The sequence below is a fragment of the Carlito syrichta genome, unplaced genomic scaffold, assembly GCF_000164805.1.
Source record: "Carlito syrichta isolate Samal-C Ts95f unplaced genomic scaffold, Tarsius_syrichta-2.0.1 Scaffold304253, whole genome shotgun sequence".
Classification (NCBI taxonomy): Eukaryota; Metazoa; Chordata; class Mammalia; order Primates; family Tarsiidae; genus Carlito; species Carlito syrichta.
Genome location: NW_007248349.1, coordinates 436995 through 464490, shown reverse-complemented (window position 1 = coordinate 464490; position 27496 = coordinate 436995). Strand labels below are relative to the sequence as shown.

Below are 27496 nucleotides of genomic sequence, written 5' to 3'. Positions count from 1 at the left end.
GGCTCCAGCGATCCTTCCACCTCAGCCTTCCAAGTAGCCAGAATTACAGGCATGCGCTACACGCCCAGCTGATTTTTTTTGATTTATTGTAGAGATGAGGTCTCGCTGCCCAGGCGGGTCTTGAACCTGCGGGTTAGGCAATTCACTCACCTCAGCCTCCCAAAGGCGCGGGATTACAGGCTGAGCCACCGAGCCCGGCTGCCTTCTGTATTTACCTGCCCTTCTCTGGAGCTTTCATGGCTTCTGAGGTGACCATTTCTCTTGAGATACAGGCCCTCTCTAAAAGTAGCCCCCTCCCCAACCTCTCTTAAAACCCAAATACTCTGGAATACATTCTTCTTCCTGACTTCCCCAGCTTAGTTAATGATACTCAGGCTAGTTTTTGATGCTTAGATACTGAGTCAAATATGATGCCTTCTCCTCATCCCTTCACAGCCAGTCGCTTACCATATTCCATTCTTCCTTTTAAATTCTTTCGAAATGTCTCTTTCCTGCCTACTTTCACTACCAACTCCTTAAGGATTTACTTTTTCCTTTTTTTTTTTTAACCCATCTGTTTCTACCTCAGTGAAAGACACCATCAAGGCAGGTACTTTTTATCAACTTTTTCTTCTTATGCTCTCTCTTTTCACATTGTTGTCACTATTATCTTCTTGAGACCATAGTGTGAGTGCCTGATTATCAGAAGCACAGAACTGTCACAGAGTGGCTGACTTTTCTAAGCATAGTTACTGATGCAAAGTTGTCATTCATACATAGGGATGAGTTTACAGCCCAGTTCTGGTAGTTACTATGGCCAAAAACAATCAGTCTTTTCTTTCTTGAATTTGAAGTATAGGAACATTTTAGTCTCACATTACATACTATAAAATCTCTTATGTAAGCCCACCTCACGGCAAACATGACTTAACACTATCAAATAGTCTCCTGTTCTCTTTCTTCCCCCCCCCTAAGAATTGCTTTTACCTTATTATTTTGTATAATTTCATTTCTCTGCATTGAAGTATCACCATGAGCCCGGCGTGGTGGCTCACGCCTATAATTCCAGCACTTTGGGAGTCTGAGGTAAGAGGATTGCCTGAGCCTATGGGTTCAAGACTAGCCTGGGCAACTTGGCGAGACCTCAACTCTACAGTAAATCAAAAAATTAGCTGGGCATGGTGGCACATGCCTGTAGTTCCAGCTACCTGGAAGGCTAAGGCAGAAGGATCGTCTGAACCCAGCAGGTTGAGGCTGCAGTGGCCATGACTGTGCCACTGCAATCCAGCCTGGGCGACAGAGTGAGACTCTGACTTAAAAAACAACAACAACAACAACAAAAAACTTCAGTTTGGGAGACAGAGTGAGACTCCAACTCAAAAAAAACCAAAACCAAAACAAAACAACAACAACCAAAAATATATATATGTATATGAAATATCACCATGAAATTTGTTACTGGTTGATTATAAAAACATTGTTGCAGATGTTATTCATAGTATCATCCAGTATTTTGTGTATGGGATCACCTAGAGTAATTTTTTAAGTTATTTTAACAAAAAATAATTGGGCTCCTTATGACTAGTTTACTTTAATGGACTTGATAAATCCTGTTACTGACCAATTTCCTTCTTTGATTTGACCACTGGGAAGCACAAATCCAAACTTATGACCCCAAGTATAAATAAAGAACCTGGCCACCCACATCATGACGTGGACTCACTTCTGGCTCCTCTTTGACTATGTTTTATCTTTGCCTCATTTCTTATCTATTTCCAGTACATTTCATGGGACTGTATCTTATGTGTCTGCAGGTTCCCTCTTTGGTGTCTATAGCTATGCTATAAGTAAATAAATCTTTCACCACTATCTTACACAAATCCTGTGCATTACTTTTGCTAGACTACATCGTAGTCCTCCTAAGACACTGTTTGGTTTTTTTAGGTGTAATTCACATACCATGTACAATTTACCTCATTAAAGTGTACAATTAATTGGGGTTTAATATATTCAGAGAGTTGTACAACCATCACCACTATCTAATTCCAGAACATTTCTATCCTCCCCCAATATAAAAAAACACACCTGTATGCATTAAGCAATGACTCCCCATTATCCTCCATTACCTCCTCCCTCCAGCCTCTGGCACACCAGTCTACTTCCTATCTCTATGGATTTGCCTGTTCTGGGCATTTCACATAAATGAGATCATGATATATGTGACTTTTTACATCAGACTTCTTTCACTTAGCATGTTTTCAAGGTTCATTCATGTTATAACACATATCAGTACCTCATTCTTTTCTCTGGCTCAGTACCACTCCATTGTATGGGTATATCACATTTTATTCATCCATTGATCAATTTATGAATATTTGTATTATTTCTACTTTTGGGCTATTATGAATAATGCTGCTATAAACATTCATATGTAATGTTGGATTTTGTTATCAGTTCTCTAGCAACTAGACCTAGGAGTGGAATTCCTGTCTCATATGGTAACTCTACATTTAACTTTTGAGGAATTGCTTTCATTTTTTGAGACACTGTTTCCCAAAGTGACTGAATCATTTTACATTCCCATCCATCATGAATAAGGGTCCCAGTTACTCCACATTCTTGGCAACACTGGTATTGTTCATCATTTAGATTATAGTCATCCTACAGGGTGTGAAGTGGCATCTTATTATGGTTTTAATTTGCATTTTCTTAATGACAAATGATGTTGAGCATCTTTTCTCATACTTATTGGCCATTTGCATATCTTCTTTGGAGAAATGTCTATTCAAACCCCTTGTTTTGTGTTTTGTTTTTTGAGACAGGGTCTCAGTCAGTTGCCCAGGCTGGAGTGCTGTGGCACAATCTTGGCTCACTATAGCCTTGACCTCCTGGGCTCAAGTGATCATTCTGCCTCAGCCTCCTAAGTAACTGGAACTACAGGTGTGTGCCACCATGCCCTGCCAATTTAAAAAATTTTTTTTGTAGAGACAAGGTCTCACTATGTTGCCCAGGCTGGTCTCAAACTGCTGGCCTCAAGTGATCCTCTTGCCTCAGCCTCTCAAAGTCTTGGGATTATAGACACGAGCTAGCATGCCCAGCCTCTTTATCCATTTTTTAATTGTATGATTTGTCATTTTATTGTTGAGGATTTTTTTTTCTTGCCTGTGTCCTTTTTTTTCGGTTTTTTCCTTTGTTTTGTTTTATTTATTTATTTATTTGAGTTGAAGTCTCACTCTGTCGCCCAGACTGGAGTGCAGTGGCCACTCCCGGCCACCGCAGCCTCGACTTGCTGGGCTCCGGCAATCCTTCCGCCTCAGCCTTCCAAGTAGCTGAAACTACAGGCGCGTGCTACCACGCCCAGCTAATTTTTGATTTATTGTAGAGATGAGGTCTCGCCAAGTTGCCCAGGCGGGTCTGTTTTTTGTTTTTTAATTGTTGAGTTCTTTATATATTCCAGGTATACTAGTCCCTTATCAAATATTATATGCAAATCTTTTATTCCAGTCTATGAGTTTTTTTTTTTTTACTTTCTTGGTGTAGTATCCTTTGAAACACAAGTTTTTTATTTTAATGAAGCCCAGTATACCTAATTTTCTTTCATTGCTTATACTTTGGTGTCATATCTAAGAAACCATTGTCTAATCGAAGATCTTTTACACCTGTATTTTCTTCTAAGAGTTTTATAGTTTTAGCTACAGGTTTCATTAGGTCTTTGAACCAACCATTTTGAGTTAGTTTTTATGTATCATGTGAAAAATTTCTAATACTTCTTGCACTTGACTATCCTAGACCCTTTCTCATAGTGCAAAGCCACCCAGATTTCCCTTCCTTCTCTGTTTATTGAAATTCTGTCTTTTCTTAGATCTAACATAATGATGTTTTTATTAAACCTTTCTAAATATTAGAATTGAGTCATCTTTACTTGTTTGTGTCTTATATCACATAATCACACACTACAGCCTTGTATTGTCCTTTTATCCTCTTTATGGTATATATATGTGTGTACATCTCTTACCTTCCCTCCCAGAGTAGGGGCTTTGGCTCACATCTTTGTATTCTCCAACATCTACCAGTGAGCTTTGCTCATAGGAGGTGCTCAATACATATTAGATTTTTAAAAATCAATTTGGATTATAAGAAAAATAGCCTTAATGTATTAGATAAGAATAACAGCTCTCATTTATTGAGTGCCCTGTGCCAGAGCTTAGCTAAGGGCTATACTTAAGTTATTTCATCTCATCTTCACACCAACCCCATGAGACACAGTTACTGTTGTTAACCCTGTATTGAAAGTAAGATGGTAGACCAGGTACAGTGGCTCACATCTGTAATCCCAGCACTTTGAGAGGCCAAGGCAGGAAGACTGCTTGAACCCAGTAGTTCGAGACCAGCCATAGCAACATAATGAGACCTCGTCTCTACAAAAAAATTTAAAAATTAGCCAGGCATGGTGGCATGCTCCTATAGACCCATCTACTCAGGAGGCTGAGGTGGGAGGATCGCCTGAACCCAGGAAATCGAGGCTGTGGTGAGCGTGATCATGCCACTGTACTTCAGCCTGGGTGACAGAGCAGGACCCAGACTCAGAAAAAAGAAAAAAAAAAAGAAGAAAAAGAAAATAAGATGGTACATACCAAGCATTCGAGCCAGGTTGTGAATCCAGGCAGTCTAACTCCAGAGCACACATTGTTGTGCTACTGAGTATGTGTAGAAGTCAAAGATGTCTCAGGGTATTTGTTCTTTTGCAAAAATTTGAATGATCACTAGACATGGATTGTATTATTTTGACGCTACTCTGAAAGAGTCAGCATGCTCTTGGAGGTTGTGGGAGTTATTTTCACAGATTCAATGTATACATCTGCAGGAGAGCGACTTGCAGTTGTGGAGGTGCAGTGTGAACGCCTGAGGATGCTCTACCGGGACTGTGCTCGGCCCCCACCGCCTCCCCTGCAAGCTGACCGGAGACAGGTGAGCTCCTGCAGCTTCACCCTTCCTGCCATACATGTCACTGAGGAGTGCCATTAGCAAGTTAATGGCATTTAGAATGTTTGCAGAGCCATTTGGAGGTGTGCTTTTTGCAATGACATACCCTATCATCTTTGAATGTCAAAGCAGATTGAGCTGACATTCTGAATATTGAAAAATTATAGCAAGAAAGCAGAACTTAATAATGTATAGTTTCTATGTGTTATCAATAACAAAAAGAAAGTTTTAAACAATTTTTAGATCTACAGTCCATTTTATAATAAGTACTGTATGTATATAGAGAGAATGAAAGAGTAATTAAAATACAAAAGTGAGGCCGGGCTCAGTGGCTCAACCTGTAATCCTGCGCCTTTGGGAGGCTGAGGTGAGTGGATTGCCTGAGCCCGCAGGTTAGAGACCCGCCTGGGCAGCGAGACCTCATCTCCATAATAAATCCAAAAATCAGCTGGGCGTGGTAGTGCATGCCTGTAATTCCGGCTACTTGGAAGGCTGAGGTGGAAGGATCGCCGGAGCCCAGCAGGTCGAGGTTGCGGTGGCCGGGAGCGGCCATTGCACTCCAGTCTGGGCGACAGAGTGAGACTCCAACTCAAAAAAAAAAAAAAAAAAAGTGAAACAGTGTTAAAACTTGGTGTATCTGTGAATGTTCTTAGCAGCGTTATTCATGATAGCCAAAAAGTGAAAATAGTGCAACTGTCCATCAACTGATGACTGAATAAATAAAATATAATATATAACCTGGGCAGCATAGTGAGATCCCATTCCTAAATCCATAGACACAGAAAATAGATTAGAGATTGCCAGGGGCTGAGAGCAGAAAGTCAAGGGAAAGAGAGATGGGGATTGACTGCCAATGGGTACAGGGTTTCTTTCAATGGGGGCAAAAATATTCTAAAATTAGGTCATGGTGATGGCTGCACAACTCTGAATAGACCAAAGACCATTGATTTATATACTTTAAATGGTTGAATTATATGTTATGTGTATCTAGGTAAGCATATACAAGACTTGCTGTATTCTTGCAGTTTTTCTATAGGTTTAAAATTATTTTTTAGAAGTAAAAATATATAAAAGAAAAAAATTACATCTGAAATCTCATCTCCAATTGCCATTGTCAACACATTGATTATAATTATAATTATCATATAACTATGTATATAAATATATAATTATATAATAATTATAATGCATTCATACATATTATAATTTTTTGCACAAAAATAGATTTCTACTGTTGATACTATTTTCTTTTTTTTTTTTTTTTGAGTTGGAGTCTCACTCTGTCACCCAGACTGGAGTGCAGTGGCCGCTCCCTGCCACCACAGCCCCGACCTGCTGGGCTCCGGCGATCCTTCCTCCTCAGCCTTCCAAGTAGCTGGAACTACAGGCGCGCACTACAACGCCTGGCTAGTTTTTGATTTATTGTAGAGATGAGGTCTCGCCAAGTTGCATAGGCGGGTCTCAAACCTGCGGGCTCAGGCAATCCATTCACCTCAGCCTCCCAAAGTGTGGGATTACGGGCTGAGCCACTGAGCCCGGCTTGATACTGTTTTCTATCCAACTTTTCCCCTCAGTAGGTGGTGAATCCCTTTCTGTGTCAACCAGTAGCAACTTAATATCCCAGAACACTGTACCTTCCTTTATTCACTCAGGCTTTCATTGTCTAAGTTATCTTCAGCTTTCACCATTATGGTGATCTGATGCATGCCCTCAGAAATGAATTTTTGCATGTACCTTTTAGTTTTTTCTTTAGGATGCAATGAAATTGATGGGTTAAAAAGATATGTTTTTGTCTGATAGAGAAGCTTGAGATTTTTATGATTAGATTGATTAAAAATTATGAAAGTGGAAAAAAAGTCACCATGGTACCTCTGCTTAGCTTTGAGTTGAATATTAAGTCATAGGAATATAACTTCTGGTTACAGATTGAATTAAACTCTGTTTTGTAACTACTTGAAGACTATGAGAGCATGGAGCGCAGTGTATGTGTGTACACACCTGTAAGGAGGGAGCGTATGTAAAAATTCAGGCCAGTGCAGTAGCTCATGCCCCCATAATCCCAGCATTTTGGGAGACCAAGGCAGTAAGATTGATTGAGCCCAAGAGTTTGAGACCAATGTAGGCAACATAGCAAGAATTTGTCTCTACAAAAAATATAAAAATTAGCTGGGCATGGGGCACACACCTATATTCCCAGCTACTCAGGAGGCTAAGGTAGAAGGATCACTTGAGCCCACGAGGTGGAGACTGCGGTGAGCCAGAAACATACCACTGCACTCTCTGGGCAACAGAGCGAGACCCTGTCTCAAAAGAATAAGTGAATAAATACATTCCTTGCTTGTTGTTTTGGAAGATAAATAATATCTTAAAGGGATAGTAAAAATAGCATCAGTGTGAGAAAAAGAAATATAGAGGTCGGTATCAGGATTAGTAATTAAAAGAGGCCAGGCAAAATGGGTCATGCCTATAATCCTAGCTCTCTGAGAGGCCGAAGTGGGAGGCTCACTAAAGCCAAGAAGCTCAAGACCAGACTGAGCAACATATTGAGATCTTGTCTCTATAAAAATTAAAGGAAGGCCGAGCGCGGTGGCTCATGCCTATAATCCTTGCACTTTGGGAGGCCGAGGTGAGAGGATTGCCTGAGCCTGTGGGTTCAAGACCAGCCTGGGCAACTTGGCAAGACCTCATCTCTACAATAAATCAAAAAATTAGCAGGGCATGGTGGCACGTGCCCGTTGTTCCAGCTACTTGGAAGATTGAGGTGGAAGGATCACCTGAGCCTGGCAAGTTGAGGCCGCGGTGGCTGGGAGCGTGCCACTGCCCTCCAGCCTGGATGACAGAGTGAGACTACCACTCAAAAATTAAAAAAAAGAAATTAAAGGAAAAATTAGCTGGGCATGGTGGTGCACGCCTGTAGTCCCAGCTCACTTGAGCCCAGGAGGTGGAGACTGCAGTGAGCCAAAATCATACCACTGCGTTCCAGCCTCAACCACAGAGTGAGACCCTGTCTCAAAAAAAAAAAAAAAAAAGCAAACATACATATACACAGTTAAAAGAGTGAATATTAGGGGGGAACAGGACTGGGCGTAGGAAAAGGTACTGCCTTTTTCTTTTAATAAAGAAAAGTTTCCTTTAAGAAAGATGTTTTTGAGAGAGAGAGATATATATGCCTATATTTTAGTACCATCAGATACGATGTGTTTTTCTTCTTTGAGATAGTGAAGGTATTGGTGTTTGCAATTCTACTGAATGTGGGTTTCCCCTCATGTAGCCCAAAGAGATCACCTGGAGCCCCTCGCGAGTGTTCCCGCCGGTTCGAGCCTGCATGTTCTCCTCTCACCTCACCTCGGTCACCTTCCTGGCTGACCCCAGTGCTGGGGGGGGTCTGCCCCGGGGCACCTTTATCTATGCTACATCACCACTGCCCATTCAGGTGAGACATCACATGACACTGTCTTCTGCTGCTTTCCTGCAAATGTGAATGAAAAAGCAGGTTCTAGGGCCCAGGCTGCGTGCTCTGATTGTCACCCTCTTCTGGTGTCTCTTCAGGCCCCGTCTTTTTACTGGGAAATTGAAATTGTTTCCTATGGAGATACTGATGACGACACCGGACCGATAGTTTCCTTTGGCTTCGCTACAGAAGCAGAGAAACGAGATGGGGCTTGGACTAACCCAGTGGGCACTTGTCTTTTCCATAAGTGAGTGGCTACTATTGCTTTTATTAACAAAAAAATTTAGGTCAACATTCCAGAGAACAGTAGCTTCTCACAAGGTGTTTTAGGAGTACAAGAAGCCAAAATAGAATTCTGTCTTCAAATGTATGGGGAAAGGAGTGTGTTATTTCTCTTTCTGGAGATTTACAGTGCATATTAGCAAGATTCACTCCCAGTTGTCCTGTGATAAAAAAGCTGTCTTTGTCTTTATCTTTCTTTATCTATGAATGAAATACTGGTGTGAATATCTTAATGCTAAAGTTATACCATAATAATCTCAATATTTGGAATATACCAGTTGGAAATATATTCATGTTTCAGGAGAGAGTAGCTCTTATGATTTCTAATTACCCTCAATCTGCTGACCCCTGTTTGCTGCTTACCTGCCTCTGTGTTGGCTGGTGAGTTTTGCCTTTGATCTCCTTTCTTTGTATGTTTCATAGCAATGGCCGAGCTGTGCACTACAATGGCTCTAGCTTGTTGCAGTGGAAGAGCGTTCGGCTAGACGTGACTCTCTCTCCTGGTGAGTGTGGTGGGAACTTTTTTACCCTGCTTGTCTCTGTTGATCCTAGGTTTGAGTCTAAATTGGTTAAAGTTAAATACATTTAGCAACTGGAAATGAGCAATTTGCCTTTTAGTGAAAACCGAACACTTGTCGTTGCTACCCCCTAGTTTATACCAAACCCCTCACTTGAGGAGTCATCACCTTCAGAGCCTTCATTTCGTAACTCAAGAGTCATATTTACTTTATTCCTCCATCTTCAGAAAATTCTGGGATTTTGCTTTACTCTGAAGTTGAGTCTTTCATCAGCTCTGCATTAACAAGCAGATAAATAGCATCAGCAAAAGAGAACTCCACCACCAGCCATGAGGTACTTAAGTGCTGTATTCGGAGACACAGACTGTAGACTTGGTTTTCAGTAACCCAAACATCTGGTCAAGCTTCAGCAAATATTCTGCCTGGATGTTTTAGTCACATAGACAGTCTACTCAATAAAGACATTATTATTTCTTCCACTGAGCCTCCATGTAAATAACTTGATTTATGTAGTTACTTATTCATCTATTGATGAATTGGGATTGGTCCTACTTGCTCCCCCAGTGGCAAAATACCAGAATTGTTGCACTGGCATTAGAAGCAGCTAAATATTTCAGCTACTTATTTTCAGACAATGCATCTTAGCATCACCTATGATAAAACTTAAATTGCTGGCCAGGCATGGTGGCTCACGCCTGTAATCCCAGCACTTTGGGAGGGCAAGGCAAGAGAATTGCTGGAGCCCAGGGGTTTGAGACCATTATGGGTAACTTGGTGAGACCTCATCTCTACAATAAGTCGAAAAATTAACTGGCCATGGTGGTGCATGCCTGTGGTTCCAGCTATTTGGAAGGCCAAGTCCAAAAGGATTGCCTGAACCCAGCAGGTTGAGGCTGTGGTGGCCATGAGCGTGCCACTTCACTCAAGCCTGGGCGACAGTGAGACTCTGACTTAAAGAAAAACAACCAAAAAACTTGCTGTATGTGATAGATAATCTAGGATGTTGTACTGGGGAACACGAAGTTATTCCATCCAATGGGTAGCCTTTTGTAACTTTTGCCATCACTTACCCTTGAGAGAGCTGCTCATTAAAGTTGCATTTTTCCTGGGAGCATAGTGTTTTCACTCATGGTCTAGTTATGACTTGGAAACTATTTCAGAGCAAAGTAATTTCTCTCTTGCTTTGCAGAGCAGAACTCTGACATCTCAGCAGAGTACTTACCTACACATACCTTAAGCACAAAAGGGTAGTGGAGAGGGAAGCATTGTCAGGGTTTGATTATGTTATGTTATTTATTTATTTTTTTACTTATTTATTTATTTGAGTCAGAGTCTCACTCTGTCTCCCAGACTGTGGCTCATTGCAACCTTGACTGCCTGGATTCTGGTGATCCTCCCACCTGAGCCTCCCGAGTAGATGGGAACAGGCACGTGTCACCCCACCAAGCTAATTTTTTGGTTTTTTTGTAGTGACAGAGTTTTGCTATGCTTCCCAGGCTGGCCTCAAACTCCTGGACTCAAGCGATCTTCCCACCTCAGACACCCAAAGTGATGGGATTACAGGCATGAGCCACTGCACCCGGCCAGGGTTTTTATTTACTTGTTGCTGTTATTTGTTATTTTATCAATTTTGGTTCTTGAGTACATGTTGGACCAGACCTCAGACACAGACTACCCTCTTCTTAGAGAAATGTGTCTGCATAGGAATAGGACTTGAACGCAGTTTTCACAGCAAAATCTTAACCTCTGTCCCAACACGTGGGTGTCAACTCATCAACAGATACTTGCTGAGCATCTTCTACCTGCTAGGCCCTCTTCTAGGCCTTGAGGATGTTGTGGTGGACAATGACAAGTCCCTAGTCACTGGGAAGCTCCCATTCTAGTGGTTTATAAGCCATAGGAAACTCTGTTCAAAACAGAATCATAATACTTAATGCACTTATTGGAGAGCATTCACAGCAGGTGAACTATAAGGCCACACGTGCTAGTAGTAGTCAGTGTAAGAGAGCCGTTGCACTGAGTATGCTCTGCTTGTTTCTGTAAGTCCTGCCTAGTATCCTCATCTTACCAGAAAGATGTGACTTGTGTGAGCTATCTTCTTAGCTCTTGGCAAAATGCCTTCACACTTATCAGCAAGAGGACATAATGGAATTTAAGGTCCGTCTCTAACTTACCTTGTGGGTAGAGTTTTAAATTACATTTTTTATTTTTTTTTTATTTATTTATTTTGAGTTGGAGTCTCACTCTTGTTGCCTAAGCTGAAGGAGTAGAGTGGCATGCTCACAGCCACCACAACCTCAACCTGCTGGGCTCAGACAATCCTTCCGCCTCTTCCTTCCAAGTAGCTGGAACTACAGATACACGCCATCACGCCCAGGTAGTTTTTGTGATTTATTGTAGCGATGAGTTCTCACCAAGTTGCCCAGGCTGGTCTTAAACCCCTGGGCTCAGGCAGTCCTCTCGCCTCGGCCTCCCAAAATGCTAGGATTACAGGCTGAACCACCGCTCCTGGCCTTAAATTACATTTTTTAAAAGCCATTTCTAGCCGGGCTTGGTAGCTCAGCCTGTAATCCTGTGCCTTGGGAGGCTGAGGTGAGTGAATTGCCTGAGCATGCAGGTTCGAGACCCGCCTGGGCAACTTGGCGAGACCTCATCTCTACAATAAGTCAAAAATCAGCCAGGAGTGGTAGCACGCGGCTGTAATTCTGGCTACTTGGAAGGCTGAGGCGGAAGGATCGCCGGAGCCCGGCAGGTCGAGGCTACAGTGGCCGGGAGCGGCCATGGCACTCCAGTCTGGGCGACAGAGTGAGACTCCAACAAAAAAAAAAAAAAAAAAAAAAAGCCATTTCTTAATCTTCCACAAACTTTCAGAGAAGAAATTCCTATTACCTTATTACCTTTACACTATAAGTAATCCTTTACATGTCAAAGGAGAAAAATTTGTTTTCCTCTATTTTAAACATTTTACTCAATGTTTTTACTTTTTGTCTTGGCTGCCAGGGAAATAAAGGCTAAATGTAATATGTAATTGTGGTCAACTTAACACAGGCACTACGTATTTTCTTTTTTCTAAGTAGTTTCTGATATCTTTTTAAATGGTTTATTTCTATTGTTTTACTTTATATCTATTTAAATTCAGTAGCTTCATTTCTTTTTCAGAGATAATTAAGGGCCTAATTAAAATCGAGTCAGTGATATGCAGGCGTCACTCTGGTAGCAAACTAGTTTACTTTATAGTCAATAGGGAGAAAACGTGTTGCTTCCTTCTTATTCTCCTGCTGTAGGTGATGTAGCAGGAATTGGCTGGGAGAGAACCGAGGGCACTCCACCCCCTCCAGGGCAGCCAGCCAAAGGCCGGGTGTACTTCACATACTGCGGACAACGCCTCTCACCATATCTTGAAGATGTCTCTGGTGGCATGTGGCCGGTGGTTCACATTCAGAAAAAGGCAGGTTACCTTGTTGGGAAAGGAAAACAAATTCTCCCTGGTAATATGGTCCTGTCAGGAATGGAAAACAAAAGGTACCAGTTGTGTCCTCCTTGTACATAACATGGCGCACATGACAGAAGGAAGGGCAAGTATGTACCTTGCATTGAACCCTCAGACTTGGGTTGGACGATACTGTATCAAGAACTTAGTGCTTCACTGCTTTGACATCCTTTGAACCATCTTTCCCAAATAGCAATGCAAGGAACACTAGTGTTCTTTCAAATGTCAGTAAGATGATCCTGTGGTCAAGTAAATTTTGTTTTGGGTCACTTAGTATGTCAGAAGCTTGGAGTAATCTTCAGTCAAGATTCAGAAGTTCAACCTATTGAATCTAGCTTCCCCATGTGTATCTAATCATGGAACTTTTTTGGTTTTTAAGGAGCACCTATGAATAGCCAGTGTTCTTTGCAACATCATTACTTACTACATGCCAGTAGCTCTCAAGTCTGTATCTCCATCCAAGACCTCTCCGTAATTCTATGTTCATATGCCCAGCAGTCTAGGCAGCATCTTAAAGTGAATGTCAATCTGGCACGTCAAAGTCACACATCCAAGACTGAGTCTGACTCCCTCCTGCCCATAGCCGCTGCTCTTCTAGTCTTTCTCTTTCAGGAAATGGCAGCTCTGTGCTTCCAGATGCTAAGGCCAAAAACCTTGATGTTTTTCCTTGATTCCTCATTTTTTTCCTGCTCCACATTCAGTCTGTCAGCAAACTTTGTTGGCTCTATGTTTAGGATGCATCCAGAATCTACCATTTATCCCTTTCCCCCATTCATAGCCTAGCCCAGCAACCATCATCTCTTGGGGAGCTGATCACAGTATTCTCCTAACTTTTCTCCTAGCCCTCATTCTTTCCCTTTCACAAAGTCTTCTACACAGCAGTCACAGTGATGCTTTAAAATGTTAGTTAGAGCCGGGCTCGGTGGCTCAGCCTGTAATCCCGTGGCTTTGGGAGACAGAGGTGAGTGGACTGCCTGAACCTGTGGGTTCGAGACCCGCCTGGGCAACTTGACGAGACCTCATCTCTACAATAAATAAAAAAAATTAGCCGGATGTGGTAGCATGCGCCTGTAGTTCCAGCTACTTGGAACGCTGAGGTGAAAGGATCACCGGAGCCCAGCGGGTCGAGGCTGTGGTGGCTGGGAGCAGCCACTGCACTCCAGTCTGGGCGACAGAGTGAGACTACAACTCAAAAAAATAAATAAAATGTTAGTTAGAATGTCACTTCTTTACTGTAAACTAGTCAGTGGCTTCCCATATCATACTTTGTAAAAACCCAAGTCTTTATAATGACCTACAAGATGCTGTATGCCATTTACTCAGGAGGCTGGGCTGGGAGGATCACTTAAACCAGGAGTTTGAGGCTGCAGTGAGCTATGATTGTGCTGGTGAATAGCCACTGCACTCTAGCCTGGGCAACATAACAAGACCCACCTTTTTTTTTTCTTTAAAAAAAAAAATAAGGCCTACAAGATCCTGTAGGATTTGACCCTATACCACAGCAGTCCCCAATCTTTTTTGGCATTAGGGACCAGTTTCATGGAAGATAGTTTTTCCACAGACAGAGCAGGGGATGTGCAGTCTAACCTCACTGCTGTTAACCTGTGTTTGCAGCTGCTCCCCAGTGCTAGCATTACCACCTTAGCTCCTCAAATCATCAGGCATTAGATTCTCATAAGGAGTGTACAATCTAGATCCCTCACATGTACAGTTTACAACAGAGTTTGTGCTCCTATGAGAATCTAATGTTGCTGCTGATCTGACAGAAGACAAATTTCAGGCAGTAATGCAAGTGATGGAGAGTGGCTGTAAATACAGATGAAACTTTGCTCACTCGCCCACCCACCACTCACCTCTTGCTGTGTGGTCCAGTTTCTAACAGGCCATGGACCAATACTGGGGGGGTGGGGACCCATGTTATACACCATTTCTCTGATGCCATCTTGTATTTCTGTGTTTATTGAGTGAATTAAAGATGCTAATGATGGAAAGCAGCATTTCTAAGCCTGTTCATTCATTCAACAATTTTTTTTAAATTAGGGTCTCGTTGTCACCTAGTCTGGAGTACATTGGCTTACCACAGCCTTGAACTCCTGGGCTCAGGCAATCTTTCCACCTCAGCCTCCTGAGTAGGTAGGACTACAGGAAAGTGTCACCATGCCTGGATAATTTTATTTTTTGTAGAGATGGTTGCCCAGGCTGGTATTGAACTCCTGGGCTCGAGTAATCTTCCTGCCTTGGCCTCCCAAAGTGTTGGGATTATAAGTGTGAGCCCCCATGCCCAGCCTCATTCAACAAATGTTTATTGAACATTGACTGTTTGTTAAGCACTATGCTAAGCTCTGGATTTGTAACAGTGAGCAAAACAGATATGATGTTTGTCTTCATGTGGCTACAATCAGTTGGAGGAATCTGACACTAGTAAAAAACCACACAAATATACGTGTGTAAGTGTGAAATCACAAGCTAATAAATGCTATGAATGAAAATTGTAGACTTTATGGAAGCAAGCTGCAGGCAAATCTAATCTGAAGAAGTGATGCTTGAGACAGATCTGGGATATTAACCAATCTGAACTCGACAAAGTTGGAGTAAAGAATGTCCAGGTGGAGGGAACTGTATGTGCAGTGGTGTCAGGGGAAAGCAACAGTGTTGAAAACGAGAGATAGAGTGCGAGGTGAGAGGAGGGAGGAAGAGCTGGCTGTGCAGAGTTTAAGCACCAGTATGCAGGACCAGCCTTTGCCTGCTTTCTCTTGTTAGCCCACACCTCAGACTAGTCTTCTGATTTGATGTTTAGTGAAGTGCACCTCGGGGTGTTAAGAAGATGAATAAAAATAAACCTAAGTCCTTCCAAATCCTTTATTGGATCTCCTTTCCAGAACACCAAAACTCGAGCTAACTTTGGCTCCCGGCCATTTGCCTATGCCGAAGGGCAGGCCCACCGCAATGCCGCCGACCTGTGCACCGACCTGGCAGAAGAGATCAGTGCTAACTTCGAGGCCCTGCCCTTCGCCATGGCATCTGACAGTGACAACGATGCTGGTACCAGTATTGCATCAGACCCAGGCACTCATGGACCACCATGCCGGATCGCTGCCGTGGCCACTGCTCAGCAACGTAAGCCTCCTCCTCCTAGTCCCCCACCACTTCTGGGGCTAACAGTGTTAGAAATTCCATAAATCCAACTTGGGCATCCTTGTTACAATCAGGTTTGCAAACTCAAGTGCCCATCAGTAATGGGATAACAGGCCAGGTGACAGAAAGTGGGGAGACGGTGTTGCAGACTGGAAAGTGGAAATGTATTCCCATTTGTAGGAAGCCTGCCACTCCTCGTGCCAGCTAAAGCATGTAAGACACTAAAAAAAAAAAACAAAAAACCCCAGAATCCTTTTTGTGGTTGTTGAGTTGGAGTCTCACTCTGTTGGCTAGGCTGGAGTGCAGTGGCATGCTTACGGCCGCTGCAGCCTCAACCTGCTGGGCTCAGGTAATCCTTCCGCCTCAGCCTTCCAAGTAGCTGGAACTGCAGGCACACGCCACCACACCCAGCTAATTTTTTGATTGATTGTAGAGGTCTCGCCATGTTGTCCAGGCTGGTCTCAAACCGGTAGGCTCAGGCATTCCTCTCACCTTCACCTCCCAAAGTGCTGGGATTACAGGCATGAGCCGCCATACCTGGCTAGACCCAAGAATCCTACATGAAGTGTCTCCTCATTTCACAGTATTACTCATTTGCAAAAATTGTTTTAAAACTGAGATAAAGAATAATAGCCAGGCTTGGTGGCTCAGCCTGAATCCCGCGCCTTTGGGAGGCTGAGGTGAGTGGATTGCCTGAGCCCGCGGGTGCGAGACCTCATCTCCACAATAAATCAAAAATTAGCCGGGCGTGGTTGTGCATGCCTGTAGTTCCAGCTACTTGGAAGGCTGAGGTGTAAGGATCACCGGAGCCCAGCAGGTTGAGGCTGCGGTGGCCAGGAGTGGCCACTGCATTCCAGTCTGGGCGACAGAGTGAGACTCCAAACCAAAAAAAGAAGAAGAAAATGCTAATTATACAATCTGATTGTACACTAAAGAGATGTACACTAAAATATTTTGATTATTTGAAACATTTTATAACAAAATTGAATATAATTGAGCTGGCCAAACTAAAGATGTCTGTGGGCCATATTTGGTCCATAGGATGCTGGTTTGCAAATAGTTTTTTTTTTCTTCTTTATTGAAGATGTAATTCAGGTTAGGTATACAAATGTTCATTATATAGGTACCCTTGTTGTTGGGGTGTGCCCCCTCCACAGCAGTTTCCCACTACTGTCAGTCCGTATCTTATAGTATTATCATAATTGTTCAAGGTCCGCTTATGAGTGAGAACATATGATACTCTGTTCTTTGTGCTAGATCACTGAGTATGATAGACTCTAAACCCATCCAAGTTGCTGCAAAGTCCATATGTTGGTCCTTCTTTATGTCTGCGTAATATTCCATTGTGTATATGTACCACTTTCTTTTTTTTATCCAGTCCAGTTTCGATGGTCAGCACAGTTGATTCCATGTTTTTGCTGTTGTGAATAGTGCTGCAATAAACATGCGTGTGTAGGTATCTTTTTTGTAGAATGATTTGAGTTCCTCTGGTATATTCCCAATAGGGGAATTGCTGGGTCATATGGAAGGTCAATTTCTAGTTCTTTCAGAAATCACCACACTGTTTTACAAGGGGGTTGCACTAGTTTGCATTCCCACCAACAGTGTAGAAGTGTTCCTTTTACTCCATATCCTTGCCAGCATCTGTTGTTATTTGTTTTATTAATGATGGCAATTCTTACTGGGTTAGGTGGTATCTCATTGTGGCTTTGATTTGCATTTCTCTGATGATTAGTGAGGCTGAGCACCTTTTCATGTTTCTGTTGGCTGCCCGTATCTCTTGCAAACAGTTTTAAGAGTCTGTTTAGTTCTTTCTCATAGTGAAGAACTTTCTAAATTTTTCTGAGTTGAATGAATTATACTCATGCAAACTATTTTAGGATTCAGGGTAATTATAGATAATTAGTTATTCCTAGACTGCTTTAAAATTCCTCAGAGTACTAGGATTCTTCTATAATGCAAATTAGGAGGATCCAGTTTGTCTGTGGGTGAGAAGTTAATGATTTTTCCAAGCTGCTCTTGTTTAGAATTCAGTGTCCTTGTGCTTTGTTACAGAATATGATAGTGATACCTCCTGTCATTATAAAGTCGAGCTCAGCTATGAGAATTTCATCACCTCTGGCCCAGACCCTCACCCGCCTCCCATTGCAGACGATGAAAGCGATGATGATGATGATGATGACATCCCACAGGTGAGAGACCCACAGGCATGGGTTAGGACTTGGCAGCATGAGCTTGGTGATAAAGATGAACTTGAGGAATGACATTAATGTGAGAGTGTGAGGCTGGCATAGTTACACTTTCAATGACATCATTATGTTTGAACAGTGACTCTAAACGCCTATCCAGCGATTGAATTTTCTCCTTACTCTGAGTGACTAGCGATATCTGTTGGTCCCTTTTGCCCAGTGGAGATGCAGGTGTTGAAGAAATGAAGTACTTTGATTGTAATTCAGCCATGAGTTCAGAACCCTGTGAAATCGCTTCTGTGGCTTCTTTAGAGGGAAAGGAAAAGCTTGCCCCAGTCTAACTGTTCCCTCCCCTCACTGAGGGGTGTATCAAATACAGGGGTTCATACTTGATGTTTTGTTCCTGGCACTGGAGTGGGATGAAGACCTCAGGGTGAGAGCTGTTAGGGAAGCAGTGATGCCTGCACAAGGCATTCTTTCCTGTTCATGAGGTTCCTTCTCCTTCCAGGAGGACCATTATGCTCTGCTGGTGAAAGCATGGGAGACCAAGGTCTTTCCTACCATCCGAAGACGCTTCCGCAATGAAGCAGAGCGGAAATCGGGCCTGGACCAGATAAAGGGTGCTTTACAACTAGGTCTGGTGCTTTTTGTTTTCCTAAGGCGCTCACTTCATGACTTGAAGAGATGGGTTAGATGAAAATTAGGACATAAATCAGGAAAGAGGGGCTCATCTAATGTCATGCTAGAGTTAACAGTGTCTTCGACCTGTACTTTAGTGAACTCTGTGGTCTTTTGCTTTCCTTGCTGGACTTTTGTTTGCTTGTCAGTTTAACTCAATGTTTTGGGTTGACAGGCTGCTGTACTAAAGCTGGAGTGGCTATCATGAGACACTCTATGGCCTAATGGTCAACAGTCACATCTGAAGCCACAGATTTGCTATTTACAAGCTGTGTGGGCTTCACAGCATACTTAGTGTCTCTGGACTTTCCTCATTTTAAATGCAACTTGTGCTCTGCAAGGTTTGATTTGGCAGTCTTCCTCTATTCCCTGATACCTGCTTATTAGACAGTATTTTTTCTCATCTCTACTATTCCTTTTGGAAACATTGTAGAGATTACTTTTCCATAATCTCATGTTAGGCCACAATTTCTTATTTATTCTCACTAATGCTTATTTCCAAATGCATTCTTCTCTAACCGTAGGCACCTTTTAAACTGTGCTTAATAATTGCCACACCTTTTCATTACAGACCAGTGACTAAAAGAGCAGTAGACACATGAGACAGAGCTAAGCCTTGTGTAAGCGCAGGTTCTAACAACACCAGCTCTTTCAATCACAATACCCTGGGCACTGTGGGGTCTAGGCAGCAACAGCAAGTGGAGACATTGTGCCCCCCCACTGTCCTCCCTCTGATGCTTTTGTTCCCCCTCTGAGCATTGGACACTTATTTACATGATTTATTAATTTATAGTGGTTTTTGATATTGAACATAATATTATGTTCGCCCTCTGGGAAGGAAAAACAGAGCAAATCTCAGTAATGGACAGAAGCTGATGTAGCTCTCTGTCTCTCTTAACTAAGCAACATGTCTTTATTGCAGTAAAAATCAAACAGTTCAGCAATGTATAAAGTAAGAAACATACTCTTACTTTCTTCTTCTTCATTTCTCTTATAGTTTGTTCTTTTGTGTTAACTAAAATGAAATGACTGCATAATGATGGACCATCTTTTCTAGTAACTCTGTATTGATGAACACTTTGGTTATTTCCATTTTTTTTGTTACGATTACTGGCAGTGCTACAGTGAATATTCTTGTTCCTTTGCACACTAGTTCTTGTGTTTCTGTGGGAAAGATTTGAGACATAACTAGAAGTAGTATATTTAGTATTTTAAACTTGATAGACACTGCATAATAATCTTCCCCAAAAGGTTATGTACTCCTGTAAACACTGCTTAAAAGATTCTCTTTAGGTAGAAGTCACTGTCGTTGTTGATTTGAAGATTGTGTACTCTAGAAAGTTACCCAGCCTGTTATATTTTTTAGGTATGGTGGATATTGCCCGGCAGACGGTTGAATTTCTCTATGAGGAGAATGGTGGCATCCCAAGAGACCTTTACCTTCCCACCATCGAAGACATTAAAGATGAAGCAAACAAGTTCACAATTGATAAAGTTCGAAAAGGTTTTTTTTTCCTCCTTACTTCACTTATGAAATGAGCAATTGAATTTTCCCAAACATGAGCCAAGCAGCTTTTGGCTGTCCTGGGTGACTCTCCTTATTCTGAGTGACTTGGCTTCTTGCGGCTCCGACATGTGAAGCCCTAGAGCACCCTAATGCAGCACAAGCAAACATTTGGCCTCTCCCACTTTCTAGAACACACTAGCATGAGCAGGATGAGGCGGAGCAGTTGTACAAGAGGGGAAGTAGGGCCTGGGCTGAGAATTTAAAATAGGCCTCTCAGGCTTAGTCCTGGCTTCTGAGATAATAAACCACATCTACATGGTGCCACTGGGCTTTTTAGGATTTTAACAGAATGTATTCTTTATCTGTTGCATATTTAGGAGAAATGAGGAAATTACAGAAAAGCACAAAAAAGATAATTTAAAAGCACTCATTTTTAGAGTTACCAAAAGATCAAAATCTGTTATCTACCAAAAAACTGGAACATCTTGGACAGGGACAGGGATATATAGTTTCTTTTCTCTCTCTTTTTTTTTTTTTTAGATGTACTTCACATACCATAAACTATTCTTTTTAAAATATACAATTTGTTGGTATTTCATATATTCACAAAGTTGTACAACCATCAAACTGTCACCTGTATCCAATTCCAGAACATTTTTATCCCCCCCCAGAAGGAATCTTGGACTCTCATCACTCCCCAGTTTTCCCTTTGTCCAGTCTAGCACTGGAACTCACTAATCTCCTTTCTTGGACTTTCCTGTTCTGGACATTTTACATAAATGGAATCATATAACAAATGTTCTTTTGTGTCTGGTGCTTTCATAACTTTTTATGGTTTAATGTTTCATTATATGGATTTACCCCATTTTGTTTATTCACTCATCCACTGATGGGCATTTGAATTGTTCCATATTTGACTATTATGAATCATACTGCCATGTACTTTTGTGTACAAGTTTTTGTGTAGATATGTGTTTTCATTTCTCTTGGGTATATATATGTATGAGTAGAATTGCTGAGTCACATGGTAACTTTATGTTTAACTTTCTGAGGAATTACCAAGCTGTTTTTTAAAGTGATTGTACCAGTTTACATTCCCACCAGCAATGTATGAGAATTTTAGTTTCTCCACATCCTTGCCGACACTTGTGATTGTCTGTCTTTTTGGTGTTGAACATCTTTTCATGTCTATCTTTTAATTTCTTTGGGGGGAAATGTTTATTCAAATCCTTTGCCCATTTTTTGTTCATTTGTTTTTGAGTCAGGTCTCACTCTGTCACCCAGGCTGGAGTGCAGTGACACAATCATGATTCACAACAGCCTTGACCTCCTGGGCTCAGGTGATCCTTCTGCCTCAGCCTCCTGAGTAGCTGGGACTATAGGCACATGCCACCACACCCAGCTAATTTTTAAATTTTTTACAGAGATGAGGTCTTGCTATGTTGACCAGGCTGGTCTCCAACTCTTGCTTTGCCCATTTTTAATTGGTTTATTTGTCTTTATTCTTGAATTGTAAGATTTTTTACAACAATTTATTGTATTACCTTCCAGGCTGAGCTATGGTCCTTTTTGGTTGTAACAAACCTAAGGATAATTTAATGTTAAAGACTGAAGAGCTATTCTGGATGCTACAATATGGGGTCCTGAGATGATAATTGTACTTCTTCTCGAAAAAACTTCTCTCTCTGCCCTCCTCAGGTCTCACGGTAGTAACCCGCTCTCCAGACAGCAATAACGTGACCAGCAGTGCTGTTGGAACTGCTCTGCCAAAGTTTGCTATCCGAGGGATGTTGAAAACCTTTGGGCTTCATGGAGTTGTCTTGGATGTTGATTCAGTGAGTGAACAGCCATTCTACTTAATAAGCCCTTCCCTTTTATGTATACTGAGGCTTTCATGCCCAGACTCCAGATACCTTAACAAGTGATTACACAGATGGGTTTCTCTTCAAATTAGGGAGGAAGAAACCAAGCAAAAGTGCTGTGGTGTCAAATGACTTGCATGAGGTCTTCTCACAGAGGTGAGGGCTAGTGATGGTTGATAAACTCTGGAGTATCAGTGCTGTCAGCATCTTCCACCACACTGCCTCTGCCACTGTTTTCTGTCAGCCATGTTCAAGCTGTCCCTACATTGTATCTATCCAAGTACCAAGGGAAAATTTTCCCATTGTTCTTGATGAATGAATGATCTGTCATCACCATGTTATACAGACATAAATCAAAGAAATAGTTTAGTGATTTTTGACCATGTTGTCTCACTGGTTCTTTCAGTCTATCTGTAAAAACAGTGTACTAAACTAGCTCGGAGTTTTCTCCCCTATTTTGCAAAGCTCTTCACGGGGCTTAACAAAGATTATTTTAGGGGTGGGGACAGAGAAAGGCCAGACAGGAGTGAGAGAAGGCAAAGCTGAGGATTTCTTTTGAAAACAGAATCCTGTTTGAAAGCCGTGGCTACATATCCTAAGGTTGCATACACACTGCATTTAAGAAGTTTTTCATATACACATCAAGCCTAAGAGTCTCTCATTAAGTCTCTAATATGTATAGCTATATTGATAAAAGCTTTGATATCTATCTTGACAGAAATAAAACAGATAATGTTAGGTACCATTAATGCTTTGAAATTTGTATCTTCCTTATATCTTCAACTGACTATATTTTATCCAAACTTAAATTAAATCATTAAATTTGTTTAAAGAGGCTATTGATTGCTGATTTGCCAAAGTAAACTTTCAGATAGAAAATTCTGTCAGTAATACTGTTAACCTCCCACAAGAAAATTCTGTCAGTAATACTGTTAACCTCCCACACCTTTCTGATGCAAGCTCTGACTCTATCAGAAAATACATTATTGACAGTATTTTTGAGCAATGGAAATGAGTAAAAGTAGAAATTTACTTATAATGATCATTCTGTTATTTCCAAAGTAATTTGATTCTCTTTGTTTTAATAATCTCTAAGTAAAAATTGCATTGGTATTTGAATCCAGAATGCATATGTATGAACTGACTTTGTATTTTCCTAGCAATAAAAACAAGCTATCAGACAGATTCCCAACTTTTAAGCAATTATTAACATAAAAATAATAAACATAAGTTTTACCTGGCAACAATGTGTACTGAAATATAGCACTATTTTCTTTAAATCACCAACTCATAATTATATTGAAGATCTTGAATTTATTGTATCAATTAAAATTTTTCATCTGGTATGGAAAAACTAAAGCACCATCAATTCTAAACAGATGTCTTTGAATTTTTGACTAAATCAGTGGCATGAAACTAGCATTTATTGCTATAGTCTGAGATATATATGAGATATATATATATCCTGCACCTTTCTCTTTCTATTTTAATTGATTTGAATAACTGGCCTTTCTATTATACAGTTAATTCACATTTATATTTAAGAATTCATTAAAAATCTCCATGATTCCCAATTTTTATTATTTTGTTATTTTCTCAGAAAAATATGCAAGTTTATATAGTATAAACTTGTAATATGTGCTTCAAAGATATATTGTGGATTCTCTTTCAGTTCATTTATTTTGTCCATGAAATAGCAATTAGATGCAAATTTTATGTATAGTGTCTAAAAGCCTGGATGTAAAATACACACACACATACACATCCTTGGAAAATAAAGCAGTGTTCAGAAAAACAAATTGACATTTCCTTTTCCTGTTGTAGGTGAATGAATTGGTGCAGGTAGAAACATATCTCCGCAGTGAAGGTGTCCTGGTGCGATACTGGTATCCTATTGATATGTTGGAAAGGCCCCCAGCAGGCTATCGAAGGACTGCCACCAATGGGTTGGTCACACTGGACAATACCAACCTTCAAATCCACAGGTACAGTAGAGCCCTTCTTTCTAATGGGTCCTAGAGATCCAGAGACTGCCTTACTACACGTACCGTTTATCCTCAACAAGAAGGCGTGTCCTCCAAAGCTAACAGGAGAGAGGCAGCTAGTAAAGATAACAGCAGACTTACAGGGGTTGAGAAGAGAAGTTGGGGGGTCTAGAACCACCTGGCCTGTAAGACACACCCTCTGTTGTGAACTGAGGGAACAGAGGGATGGCTAGAGATTTGAAGGGTGTGGGAAAAGTTACGAAGAGTAAAGCCAGTAATAAGAGGTCTAGGCACTATGTAAACAGCCAGCTCCTTCCTGTGTGAAGCTAATCAGGTCTGGCTTGAATGCTTGCGTTGTGCCTGTGCAGTCTTCTCTGGAAGGAAGGAGAAGGTGCTAGAGGCACAGGCCTGCCCTCAGTGGGCTCAAACCTAAACATCTAGCCAAGTTTCCTTGTGTGTATCAATACCACTTCCCCTATGAATTATTCCTTTCAGTCTCAAAAACTTGCAACAATTCAGAGGAAAACTTACTCAAAACGGAGCTCTTTAATAAGAGATTCCATAACCTACTTTTCATGCTATTCATCCATTAGCCATCACAATTTTCTCATTCATTATTTTGTCTGTTTTGAGCCAACTTGTGTATGTCTCACGTGAACTCCAGATACACATATCCAACTGCCTCCTTGCCATTTCTTCTTGGATGTTGAAGTGTGCCACCCTTGTTTGGTCTTAAGTTCTATTAGACATCAAATTCATATCATGACACGGCACCAAGTGTCATGATAAAAAGTGTCATGATAAAAAGCATCCTAAAATCAGAGATTTTTGTTTTATTCTTTGCTAGAGCCCCCAGTGCCTAATCTGGACCCTAACACACATTATAAACTGGAAATACATGTTGAAAAGTCCTCCTGTTGCAGTCGGCCTCCTGTAGGACATTCACTGTCAGCATCAGTGCAGCGATTTCGGTATTAGGAGAAATCTGAAACATACCATGCAAATTTGTTTGATCATTAATTGATTGGATTTCTGGTTCCAGCACTGATTTTCATCAGAGGTATGCTGTCCTAAAGGCTCACATGAGTTTTAGAGAGGATTTTGGAAAACAAAGGGTAGAGGGCCTCTCAGCAGTGGCTTCAGAAACATTGATAGTATGCAGGGGTCTAAACAGGGCTGCAGGCTGGATCCAAAACAATCTCATTACAGCTTTGTCCCTGCCAACTTCCACCTTGGAAATATGAGGTGAAAACTGTGGGGAAAACCAGGAGTTTTCAGTTCCCCCATTCAGACCTCATCTGTTCTGCTGCAGAGGTCCTTATGTGCCTTGTGTTTGTTTGTTTCTTTGTGTCCGAGTCTCACTCTGTCACCCACACTGGAGTGCAGTGGCACACTCAGGACCACTGCAGCCTTGACCTGCTGGGCTCAGGTGATCCTTCCACTTCAGCCTTCCAAGTAGCTGGAACTATAGGCATGCATCACCATGCCCAGCTAATTTTTTAATTTATTGTAGAGATGAGGTCTTGCCATGTTACCCAGGCTGGTCTCAAACCCATAGGCTCAGGCGTTACTCTTACCTCCACCTCCCAAAGTGCTGAGATTACAGGCATGAGTCACCGCACCCAGCATGCGCCTTGTTAATGCAGTCAATACATGGGCTTCCCGGGAGGGAGAAAATAGGGGAGTTGGTTTATTTTCAATTCTGGCATGAGAACCATATAAACTGGTGCAGATGAGAAAGAAACCACTTAAAATGCAGCTTCTTAGCCATCTTCTTTTTTGCTTACTTCATAGCTCTATAAACTCATTGGGTATTACATGGTGGGTTGTTTCTTTAATTGCCATCACACCCAAATCTGAGTTATGATACATCAGTAGTACATTTAATTAGGGTCAGTAGGCAGTACCAGATGACTTTTGTTGATTCAGAGTGAGTTTTTGGCCTACATTTTATGTAAACAATAGTCTGCTTCTAACTTTTCGTTACTTTCTTAATACTAAGAGAATTTTTAGTTATGATGATTAGCTAATAAAATACCCCTATGCCTAGTATTAACTAGATTCGATTCTTTACCACAAGATATAATTCTAAATGAGACCAATGAGCTGCTTTTTAAGGTCGATGTCTTTTACTTTATACATTCATCACAAAAAATACCCACAGTGAAATTGTTTTTTTTTTTTTTAAGTTGGAGTCTCACTCTGTTGCCGAGACTGGAATGCAGTAGCTGCTCCCGGCCACCTCAGCCTCAACCTGCTGGGCTCCGGCAATCCTTCCGCCTCAGCCTTCCAAGTAGCCGGAATTACAGGCATGCGCTACCATGCCCGGCTGATTTTTTGATTTATTGTAGAGATGAGGTCTCGCTGCCCCGGTGGGTCTCGAACCCGCGGGCTCAGGCAATCCAGTCACCTCAGCCTCCCAAAGGCGCGGGATTACCGCCACTGAGCCTGGCTAAAATTTTTATAATAGCTTTATTAAGATATAATTCACATATCATACAATTTATTCATTTAAAGTACACAACTGCATGATTTTTAGTATATTCACAAAGTTATGCACCCACCACTGCAATTAAATTTATTTGTTTTTGAGTAGGAGTCTCACTCTGTCATCCAGGCTGGAGTACAGTGGCACACTGCTCACAGCCACCACAGCCTCGACTTGCTGGGCTCAGGTCATCCTTCTGCCTCAGCCTTCCAAGTAGCTAGAACTACAGGCATGCGCTACCACACCTAGCTGATTTTTTGGTTGATTGTAGAGATGAGGTCTCATCAAGTTGCCAGACTGGTCTTGAACCCCTGAGCTCAGGCAGTCCTCTTGCCTCAGCCTCCGAAAGTGCTGGGATTACAGACTTGAGCCACCATGCCTGGCATGTTTGTTTGCTTTTTGTGTTGGAGTATCACTCTGATGCCCAGGCTGGAGCACAGTGGCATGCTTATGGCCACTGCAGCCTTGACTTGCTGGGTTCAGGCAATCCTTCTGCTTCAACCTTCCAAGTAGCTGGAACTACAGGCATACACCACCATGCCTGGCTAATTTTTAAATTTAATTTAGAGACGAGGTCTCACCTGCAATCAATTTTAGAACATTTTGATCACCCCGAAAAAAGCTTCCATACCCAGTAGCAACTTTTTCCCATTCTCATATGTCCCAGCTCCTGATAGCCACCGGTCTATTTTCTATCTCTATGTATTTGCTTAATCCTGGACAATTATGTAAATGGACTTATATACTATGTGGCCCTTTGTGTCTGACTTCTTTCAACTTAACATAAATTTCATGGTTTATCCATGTTGTGGCATGTATCAGGACTTCCATCTTTTTTATGACTAAATAATATTCCATAGTGTTACCATTAAGTTAATGCACATTTGGGTTGTTTCTGTTGTTTAACTATTACGAATGATGCTGCGATAAACATGTACAAGTTTTTGTG

The 27496-nt window shown here is 41.6% G+C and overlaps 1 protein-coding gene across 1 annotated transcript in view; it reads left to right on the top strand.

Annotated features, from left to right (window-relative positions):
- Window positions 1–27496, top strand: part of HECTD4 (HECT domain E3 ubiquitin protein ligase 4) — a 90506-nt gene that overhangs the window by 31490 nt on the left and 31520 nt on the right. Inside the window, exons 25-35 of the mRNA XM_021713119.1 lie at window positions 4844–4947; window positions 8234–8395; window positions 8512–8660; window positions 9119–9198; window positions 12498–12661; window positions 15583–15820; window positions 17894–18030; window positions 18536–18662; window positions 20072–20209; window positions 21911–22047; window positions 23899–24059. Coding sequence (XP_021568794.1) covers window positions 4844–4947; window positions 8234–8395; window positions 8512–8660; window positions 9119–9198; window positions 12498–12661; window positions 15583–15820; window positions 17894–18030; window positions 18536–18662; window positions 20072–20209; window positions 21911–22047; window positions 23899–24059 — 1597 coding nt within the window. The remainder of the gene's footprint in view (window positions 1–4843; window positions 4948–8233; window positions 8396–8511; window positions 8661–9118; window positions 9199–12497; window positions 12662–15582; window positions 15821–17893; window positions 18031–18535; window positions 18663–20071; window positions 20210–21910; window positions 22048–23898; window positions 24060–27496) is intronic.